General features: G+C 50.4%; 2 protein-coding genes across 2 annotated transcripts in view; one reads left to right on the top strand and one right to left on the bottom strand.

The window, feature by feature from the left end:
• Positions 1 to 82: 82 nt before the first annotated feature.
• On the top strand, positions 83 to 4,057 carry LOC107300346 (phosphorylase b kinase gamma catalytic chain, skeletal muscle/heart isoform-like; the record flags this gene model as incomplete). The annotated part of the gene is made up of 3 exons (XM_015829680.1): positions 83 to 236; positions 1,349 to 1,471; positions 3,167 to 4,057. Coding segments are annotated over 3 exons (562 nt in total), but the record flags the coding sequence as incomplete, so codon positions are not given.
• Positions 4,058 to 6,060: 2,003 nt separating this feature from the next.
• LOC107300347 (coiled-coil domain-containing protein 189) overlaps positions 6,061 to 9,897 on the bottom strand; it is a 9,965-nt gene continuing 6,128 nt past the window's right edge. Inside the window, exons 7-9 of the mRNA XM_015829681.1 lie at positions 8,878 to 8,938; positions 7,887 to 7,964; positions 6,061 to 6,505 (exon numbers count right to left, since the gene is read on the bottom strand). Coding sequence (XP_015685167.1) covers positions 6,327 to 6,505; positions 7,887 to 7,964; positions 8,878 to 8,938 — 318 coding nt within the window. The 3' untranslated portion in view covers positions 6,061 to 6,326. The remainder of the gene's footprint in view (positions 6,506 to 7,886; positions 7,965 to 8,877; positions 8,939 to 9,897) is intronic.

Genomic DNA, 9,897 nt, shown 5'->3' with positions numbered 1-9,897 from the left:
AGCTCAGAGAGCGCCAAGGACTCCACGGTTCCACCCTGTGCTACAAATATTCTCTACTATTGACCTCCCTCCCTCCCTGCAGCTGGGCCTGTGGCGTCATCTTTTTCACCCTCCTGGCTGGCTCTCCCCCTTTCTGGCACCGCAAACAGATGTTGATGCTTCGGATGATCATGGAAGGCCAGTATCAGTTTGGTTCTCCGGAGTGGGACGACCGATCCGACACAGTCAAGGATTTGGTAAGAAGGCAGCAGCTTCCTGCTCACGTGTGGTAAGGGAGAGAAATGAAAAGGCTGCAGCTCTTCCCGGCCGGAGCTAGTTAAACTGGAGGGGACCTTGCCATCCCAAACTCTACAGAGTAATCCTCGGCTTGTGATTGGTCACTTAGTGACCATTTGAAGTTATGACGGACCCCCAAAGATATTTAGAGCCTAGCCACCCCCACCCCTGTGGTCATGTGACTGCGTTCGGGCACTTGGCAACCAGCCACATTTACGGCCACTTGCATTGTCCCATGGTCACATGATTGCGCGTTTCGACATTTTTGCTGAAAACCAGTATTTAATAATAATAATAATAATAATAATAATAATAATAATAATAATAATAATAATAATAATAATAATAAAAAAGTTGGAAGGGACCTTGGAGGTCATCGAGTCCAACCCCCTGCTCAGGCAGGAAACCCTACACCATTTCGGACAGATGGCTGTCCAGTCTCTTCTTAAAAACTTCCAGTGTTGGAGCATTCAACAGATTGTTGAATTGGTTAATTGTTCTAAGTGTCAGGAAGTTTCTCCTTAGTTCCAGGTTGCTTCTCTCCTTGTCCTGCCCTCAGGCGCTTTGGAGAATAGCTTGACTCCCTCTTCTTTGTGGCAGCCCCTGAGATATTGGAACACTGCTATCATGCCCCCCCCCCCCCCCGTCCTCTTCTTAAAAACTTCCAGTGTTGGAAGTTTTTACTTCCAGTTTTTGGCAAAAAACAGCCATAGTGAACTGGGTTTTGCTTTACGACCATAGCGGTCACTTTAGGACTGCTGCAAAAATGTCATAAAAATGGGTCCAGTTATGTGGTGACCCACTTTATGACCGTCATGACTCATGATCGTAATGGGCTAGCTTCATTTTTGTCGTAAGTCAAGGACTATCTGTGGTTTTTTTTTTTTTTGTAGCTCATGCTGGCCTGCCTAGCCTGACATACAGAACAGGGAGGGGGGGAAAAATCATATAAATATACGTTTAAATCGTCACATTGCGTCTCAATTCCTCCCTTTCCATGTCAGAATCCATCAGCATGCCTGTGTTCTCAGAACGCTTCTTGGGGAACCCCCCCCTTTTTTTTTTTTGGCAGATCTCCCGACTGTTGAAGGTAGATCCTGTCGAAAGGTTGAGTGCTGAGCAGGCACTGCAGCACCCCTTTTTCCAGCGCTACGGAAAGGAGCAGCGGCATTTCAGCCCCTTCCATAAATTCAGGGTAAGTGGCATATTCTTATTTAATTACAAATAAATAAAAAAATATTTATTCATCTAAGTCATTTTTACTCCATTCTTCATTCCCCAAAGGGCATATTGTCAGTGTATATATAATGTCTTAACTGCAAAACAGATGTTCTGAGGCTCAAAATAAAACGGTTTTGGGTCGAAAGGATGCCTGCTTCTAACATTTCTGGGCGTAGGAGACAGTTTCAAAATGGTTCACTTCATGAGGGTTTCCCCCCCCTCCTCAGAGTTGGGTGGCTGGAGTATGGTGGGAGTTGAAATCCACAAATCTTAAAGTTGTGAAGGTTGAGAAACACTGGTGTATAGGTTTTAGTTACAATTTTATTCTAGACCTTATTTTGGTGTTTGTTTGTTTTTAATGTTAAAAGTACATGCTTTGGATGCAAAAAGTTCCAGGCCCGATGCTTCATGTCTCTCTAAAGCAGCGTTTCTCAACCTTAGCAGGGTTGAAGATCTATGTATGCTGGGTGGGGAATTGTGGGACTTGAAGTCCACACATTTTCAACTTGCTGAGAATCACTGCAGAAGAGTGACGCCTCTACGACAGACATGTCAAACACAAGGCCCAGGGGCCGGATGCGGCCCGCGAAGTGGTTTCATGTGGCCCGCGAGGCCATCCTGGAAACAGTGAGGGAACGGCCCCCGCTGCCTTGGCCCTGGCCCAGGCCGGCCGGGAGCCAATGTACAATTTTGTGGTGGCCATCTATACTGAAACACATTCAGTCTTAGCTCCACAAGGCCATCTGGAAACAGCAAGGAACCAGCCCCTGCCGTGTCGGCCCCGCCCCCTGGGTGCATGCTGGGGAAGTGTCACCCTTTGTGAGGAATGAAGAAATGGACCATGCCTTGGCGCTTGTCCCGATCCCACCCTTTTCTGCCAGAGACCCTCAGATCTGTCCCACTCCTGCCCAGGCCCACACAGGCACCCTTGACGTGAACGATGTAGAGCTGGCCGCACCCACCCAGTAGGCCACACCCACCCTGCCCCCCCGCCCCCCGAGGGCAACCGCAATGCTGATGCGGCCCTCAATGAAATTGAGTTTGACACCCCTGCTCTACGAATACCCTGAAGCACTACAAGTAGTCCTCAGCGTACGACCACAATTGAGCCCCAGATTTCTGTTGCTAGGTGACACAGTTGTTAAGTGAATTTTGCCCCATTCTTACAACGTTTCTTGCCAGGTTTCTTGTTCAGTGAATCCCTGCAGTTGTTAAGCGAGTGACCCGGGGTTGTTAAGTGAATCTGGCTTCCCCCCTTGACTTTGCTTGTCAAGAGATCGCAAAAGGTGATCGTCACATGATCCCGGGACGCTGCAACCGTCATAAACACGAACTGGTTGCCAAGCGTCCAAATTTTGATCCCATGACCGTGGGGATGCTGCAACGGTCATAAGCGTGAAAAAACGACCGCAAGTCCCTTTTTTCCAGTGATGTTGTCATTTCAGACGGTCACTAAATGAACTGTTTTAAGTTGAGGACTACTTGTACTGCTAGTCGGCACCGTCAGTGCTGCCCTCGGTGGATCGATGGCCTGTCCCACTTCCTCTTTTGTGACCCTGTGAGAGGAGAGGCCTCTTCTAAGATAATGCTTGCTTACGAGCCTCCTTGCCTTCTGCTCTCCGCCTTGTGTCCTGGTGTGACGTCTTTCTTTCTTTTTTTACCACGGCAGGTCATTGCGTGGACAGTGCGGGCTTCCATCCGCATCTACTCCAGCTATCGGCGGGTGCGCCCGGTCACAAAGGAGCTGCTGCTGTGCGACCCCTATTCCCTCAAGGGAGTGCGCAAGCTGATCGACGCTTGTGCCTTCCGAATCTACGGGCACTGGGTCAAGAAGGGCGAGCAACAGAACCGGGCTGCCCTCTTTGAAAACGTGCCAAAGGCCATCCAGCTGGTCTTGCTAGGCACAGAAGGCGAGGAGGCCCCGTCGTCAGCGGTGGAAGACCCTCTCAACTAGAGAGATGCCTTCCAGTCCCCGTGAAACAGCACGGGGTGATCCCTGGATGCTGAGGGGCAGGGGCTGTACACGGAACTGAACCTTATCCTTGCCCCATTAGGGGTGGACAGCCAATGGTTAGAGTCCTCCTTTGGGTTCCTCGTGCATGGAAGAGACTGACTTTCTAGGGAACAGGAATTTGGGGGAACCTTGAATTTTGGACTGATGGGACAAGATTCCCCGATTATACCTGGAAGGTTGTTCTGGACCCGGGTAGGGCTAATATCACACCAATGGTGTTGGTCCAAAGGGAGGGGCTGGGGAGAGCAACATGCTTCTGCTGCAAGACCCGGAGCCCCTGACGTAGCCCTTTGCGCTGTAAGGACCGTTCAGGGGGTCTCATCCGTCAGTGCAGTCCCTTCGGCTGAAGGAACAGTCCGTGTCTCTGGATTTGGTCAGTACTGGAGATCAGTTGTGGGATCAGGTTTTGCATCTGTCCTTTTTGCTGCAATCAGGTAGTGGACGTGGCCTTCCTGCTGAACTGCTTCTCGGTTTGTTGTTGTTGTTGTCTGCCTTCCCCCCACCTTACGATTGTCCAGACTATAATAAAAGTTGAAATGAGACACCTCAGCTGTCTTCGGACTTGGGCTTCCCTTTCATTGCCAAGACTTGGAACAGGAATTCATAATAATTTTCTGCTGAAACGGGGGTCCTGCCAGACACGCTCATTTACCCCCCATCGTGTTCTGCCCCAGGCCCCAGAAATTCCCAAGCACTGCCCAAAGGGGAGGGAACGATGCATCTCGAATTTGGCATATCCCAGGGAAAATGTTTAGGCCACAATGACGGAGTGGGTGGAACTGGGATAGGATGAGGGGAAGTTTGCCAAAAACAACCACACCAAGTCCATTGGCGTCTAGTTGGCCCAGCCAGATTCCAGGCAGAATCTAGATTGGGCTTTGTTAGGGGTTTTATATGGGGTATTTTAGAGCAGGCTTTTTATTCAATATTTATTGTGATTTTTATTATTGCCTGTTCACCGCCCTGAGTCCCGTAAGGGAGATAGGGAGGTATATAAATTTAAATAATAAATAAATAAATAGTGAAAGAAATATTTCTCTTTGCCCAGCCAGGCTGTGTTACGTTGGCCAAGAGTGCTCAGCCTATAAGGCACCAGGCTCCCCAGAAACTTTCGAAAACCTGAACGTATTTATATCCCGTCTTATCTTGTGCAATGCAAGATAGCATACAGATAACGCTCCCACTTCCTGTTTTCTTCACAAGAACCACACTGTGGGGTTGGGCTTAAGAATGTGTGACACCCAAAAGTCACCCAGCCAGCTTTCATGGCTGAAAGGAGAGTAGAATTCAAGACCACCTGATCCTTTCTAATCCAGCATTTTACACCATTACACCAAACTGACTCTAGGACAGTGGTGGCGAACCTATGGCACGCGTGCCAGAGGCGGCACTCAGAGCCCTCTCTGTGGGCACGCGCGCCATGCCCCGGAGATGGCAATCGTCCCTCTTCAACCAGCCACCCGCTAACTCGCAGAGGTCCTACATGGCTGGATGCATCCCAGCACGGCTACTTTCCCTCCTCCCATCCCATCCCTCCTGGCCTCGCATGCTCTCCTTTTCCCGGGCACGACCCACTGCATCGCCTCCTCAGCTGTGGGCTGGCCGTCCAGCTCAGAGGCGGCTTCTCTGAACTGCTGGCGGCTGGCCTCTGTATGCGGGGGCCGATGGTGTCAGCAGCCGGCCCAGTCCCTGCCTCGCCTTGTCCTGCGACAATGGCACCCCCGCCTCGCCTTGCCTCACCCTGGAGGATGTGCCTCCTGCCCAATGCCCCACCTGCCAGAGACCCCCTGGATCTCCCCCAACCCTGCCTGGCCCCCACAGGCGTCCCTCTCCACGAGCAACATCAAGGTGACCACGCCCACCTTGGCCACACCCACCCAATCTGCCATGACCACCACAGCCACACCCACCCAGTGGGCCACGCCCACCTGGCACCCGGTGATAAGTGGGCTTTGGGTTGCAGTTTGGGCACTCGGTCTCTAAAAGGTTCGCCATCACTGCTCTAGGGTGTGTTTTTTTCTAATTAAATATGGGAACTAATCATATTGGAATGACTCGATTAATTTGGTTTCATTAAATCCTTAAAGGTGTTCTTTGGCAGTTCATTCAGTGACCGTTCCAAAGTTGCAGCGGCACTGAAAAAAATGACTTTACTGTTTTTCACATTTAACGACCACTGCAGCATGCTCGTAGTTACACGATCAGAATTCAGACGCTTGCCAAATGGCATGTACGTATTTCTGACGGGTGCAGAATCCTGGGATCACGGGATCACCATTTGTAACCTCAGCTGGCTTCCAACAAGCAAAGCCAGTGGGGGGAAAGCCAGATTTGCTTAATAACCGTGGCAAAAAAAGGTCATAAAATGGGGCAAAACTCACTTAACAACTGCCTTGCTTAGCAACAGCAATTTTGGGCTCAACTGGGGACATAAGTCGAGGACTACCTGTATTCAGTCTCAGATTGGCCTTTGACCTTAATAATGCTGCTACTTTTGACCTAGAAAAAAAATTAATAAAACAGTAGACAATATTTTAACCACACTTTAATATCCTAACATCACGTGCTTTATGCAACAGTTCCTGCTACTTACTATATGACCTTACCATCTCAAGAAGAGATTTTCTGTAAACCCTTATCACATTTTCAAAAGCCTTTTAGAAATCCATTTGGCCCCCCCCCCCCATATTTCAACCGTCATTCCCTGTGAACTCTCTTGGTCTCGTGGTGACCCCTTTCTGCAGAAGCCCAAGAAATAAAGAAATGACCCTGGGACAGGCAACGGCCCTCTTGTGCCCCAGCCTTTCTAATCTGCTTACTTCTTCTTGCCCTTGGCAGCCCCCTTGCTGGCAGCAGACCCTTTCTCCACCTGGTTCAGCTTGGCGTTAAACTGCTCCTCTGTGGCTTTTAGACGCTGGTCGACGGAAAGGCGCAGCTGGGCTAACTCCTGGTTGAGCTGTGAGACAATGAAGTCCCGCAGTGCAGATGTGGGACCTATAAACGGGCGAAGCAGAGTGATTTGCAATTCTAATAAAGAGCCCTGGGGGGGCGCAGTGTTTAGAAGGCAGCATTGCAGGCTAATGGTGCCGACTGCCGGCAGTTCGATCCTCACCGGCTCAAGGTTGACTCAGCTTTCCATCCTTCCGAGGTGGGTAAAATGAGGACCCAGATTGGTGGAGGGCAACATGCCCGCTCTGTAAACCGCTTAAGAGAGGGCTGTGAAGCACTGTGAAGTGGTATATAAGTCTAAGGGCTATTCCTATTGCTAATAAGCAGGGGCACTGCCATTAGCCACTCAGGCTTCAGGTCCCACACTGCCCAAGATCATGTATTAGTTAGCATTTATAATTTATAAGATAGAGAACTATTATCTCCTTCCTGAGGCTAAAAGAGAGTGGCTATTAATGGCAAGGGGGCAATCTAGGGCAGGGCTTTTCAACCAGTGGTACGGGTACCACCTGTGGTACATTGGCACCTGGCAGGTGGTACGCGACCATCCTAGAAAAGTGGTAGCGGGAGAGGGGAATGAGTTGAACCGGTGGCAGCACCGCACAAGCCTGAGGGAGAGATGGCTGGAGCTGCAGGGCTGTCTGGGCTCAGCGGAAGCGCCAGGATCAGCGCTTCTTCAGGGCTGTCAGGGCTCAGTGGAAGTGCTAAGATCAGCGCCGGGCTCCAGCTGGACCTCGGCACTGATCCTGACGCTTCTGCTGAGTCCAGAAGAAGCACCAATCAGCTGGAATGTTGCAGCCTCTCCAGGGTCTTGTGATTTACATTCAGATGCTTGGCAACTGATTCATATTTATGACGGTCACAGTGTCCCAGGGTCATGTGAAGTGACCAAAACCTGCTGCAACCACCCAGCAGACGGGGGGAATAAAAACCAAACACCCTCCACCCCCACTTCCAATCCTCAACAGAAATGCTCACAACAATGAAAACCTCGGACAGGAGGAAGAGCACCGCCGGGTGGGCAGGCAGGTGTCTTGCTCGGCTGTGGCTTGGGGGGCACTTTTTTCAGTGCCATTGTAACTTCGAACAGTCACTAAGCGAACTGTTGTAAGTCGAGGACTACCTGTACTTCATCACTTTTTTCCTTTTTTTTTTTTTTGGTCATCCAGTTTTTGACACTTTGCTAGGCGACTGGTGGTACTCGGATATTGCCATATCCTAAAAGTGGTACAATGGGTGAAAAGGTTGAAAAGCCCTGCCTTAAAGTAAAACCGCTGCTTCCTGAGTCTGGTTGCCTTCGCGTCCTTCTTGACCCAGGAGTCCAGTAGGATCGTTGACACCCGGTTTAGCTCACCTCCGAAACTCTTACGCCACACCGTACTAGCCCCAAGCACTGTGCTTCTGAAGCCCCCCCCCCAAAACTTACTTTCTGCAGGAGCCCCAGCTTCTTCCAATTCCTCTTGTAAAGGAGACAGTCCCATTTCAGCGCTCTCAGCTGTAGCTCCTATATAGAAAAGAGAAATATGCCAAATCCTTTGGCAGCCCTGGAAGAAAAGGGGGATCAGATAATACTCTTTCTATTTTTAATCCTATTATTTTACACGATTGGTTGATGTAGTAAGCTAGCTCGTTTTAGGCAAGCCAAGCTTGGAAGGGAGGGTTATTGGTGAGTTTTAGGGCCCTGCGGTGTCCTGTAAAACTTTGCCCCTGAAAGGAAGAAAGGCCACAATGGCAGCACACCCACCTTGCGCACCCGAGGTCCACGGTTCATTACCAAGTGAAAGGATCTCAAACTGATGGAGCTGAGAAAGACCATCTCCATCTGAAAACCTCTTTCAGAAAAATGAATTCATATCTAGGCTGGCCAATGGCCTAAGGCAGGGGTAGGCAACCTCGGCTCTTTCATGACTCGTGGACTTCAACTCCCAGAATTCCTGAGCCAGCACGGCTCAGCTTGGAAACCTCTCCCTTTCCCCTCAGCGTGGCTGGCTCAGGAATTCTGGGAGTTGAAGTCCACGAGTCATAAAAGAGCCAAGGTTGCCTACCCCTGGCCTAAGCCCATGTCATGTCTCCAGATCCAACCCGTTGGGAGAGTTGAATTCTGGGAGTTGAAGTCTACCCGTCTTCAAATTGCCAAGGTTGAGAAACACTGTTAGTGTATCAATCTTCCCTACTGTTGTCCCCTAGATTACAGTGCCCAGTTGACTGACAGGATTGGTAAGACAACTACATCTGGAGGGCATCAGATTGGGGGAAAGCTCTCTTAAGCCATCTTTCCAATCCAATTCTCACTAGTTTTGGCTCTATAGGAAGAAGGCTTCCCGGCCTGCTCTGTTCCTTTTTTTCATCCTCCCAACTAAAAAAAGGAGTGGATCAAAGTGAGATGCAAAAGAGTCCCGGCCCACCTCCACACTCACCTTCCTCTTTGGGCTCTGGTTCAGGCATCCCAATATAGGTGAATGAGATGTCCAGCCTCACCTATTGATTTAAAGCAGAATCGGGGTTGTGAGCCCAGAGCAGGGGTCTGCAACCTTAAACCCTCAAAGAGCCACCTGGACCCGTTTCCCAGAGAAAAGAAAACACTGGGAGCCGCAAAACTTGCGCGCAAGGGGGGGGGGAGCTTGATTGAAAAGTTTAATTAAAAAGAAATAGATGCTGCTATGCATGAGTTCTCCCTCTCTCTCTCTCTCTTTCCTCTCCCTCTTTCTCTCTCTTTCTTTCCTCTCTCTTTCTCTCTTTCCTCTCCCTCCCTCTCTTTTTCCCTCCCTCCCTCTCTCTTTTTCTCTCTTTTCTCTCTCTCTCTCTCTCTCTCTCTCTCCCTTTCTCTTTCCTCTCCCTTTTTCTCTCCCTTCCTCCCTTTCTCTCCCTCTCCCTCTTTTTCTTTCTCCCTCTCTCTTTCCTTCTCTCTTTCTCTCTCTCTCCCTCCCTCCCTCTCTCTCTCTCTCTCTCTCTCTCCCTCTTTCTCCCTCTCTCTCTCTCTCTCTTTCTCTCTCTCCCCCCCCTCTCTCCCCCTCTCTCCAATCTTCTCACCTGGCAAGCTGGCTTCAGGCTCTTCTCCAACAAGCTGACACACATTATTGGGCTGGCTCTCTCCTGCCCTTCCTGCCTCCTGCAGAGACGCAGCAAAGGCAGGAGCCCCGCCCAATAAGCTTGTCAGCTCGTTGGAACAGCGTAAGGCTACTGGAGGGGAGGGCCGAGGACTTTGCTCAATATCTGCATGACAAAGTCGCGCGGATCTGAGAAGGCTTGGATACCGACTGGTTGGCCCAGGGGGAGGAGACGGAAGCAGGCCTTGAGACGGTTACATGGGAGGAGTTTGACTCTGTTGCTCCCGAGGACGTGGACAGGGTCCTGGGTAGGCTGAATGCAACCACATGTTTGTTGGATCCGTGCCCCTCCTGGCTGGTACTGGCAGCTCGGGAGGGTACACGAGCCTG

Source organism: Protobothrops mucrosquamatus, unplaced genomic scaffold (genome assembly GCF_001527695.2).
Source record: "Protobothrops mucrosquamatus isolate PMUCROS unplaced genomic scaffold, P.Mucros_1.0 scaffold6724, whole genome shotgun sequence".
Classification (NCBI taxonomy): Eukaryota; Metazoa; Chordata; class Lepidosauria; order Squamata; family Viperidae; genus Protobothrops; species Protobothrops mucrosquamatus.
This window is presented reverse-complemented; position numbering and strand designations above follow the sequence as displayed.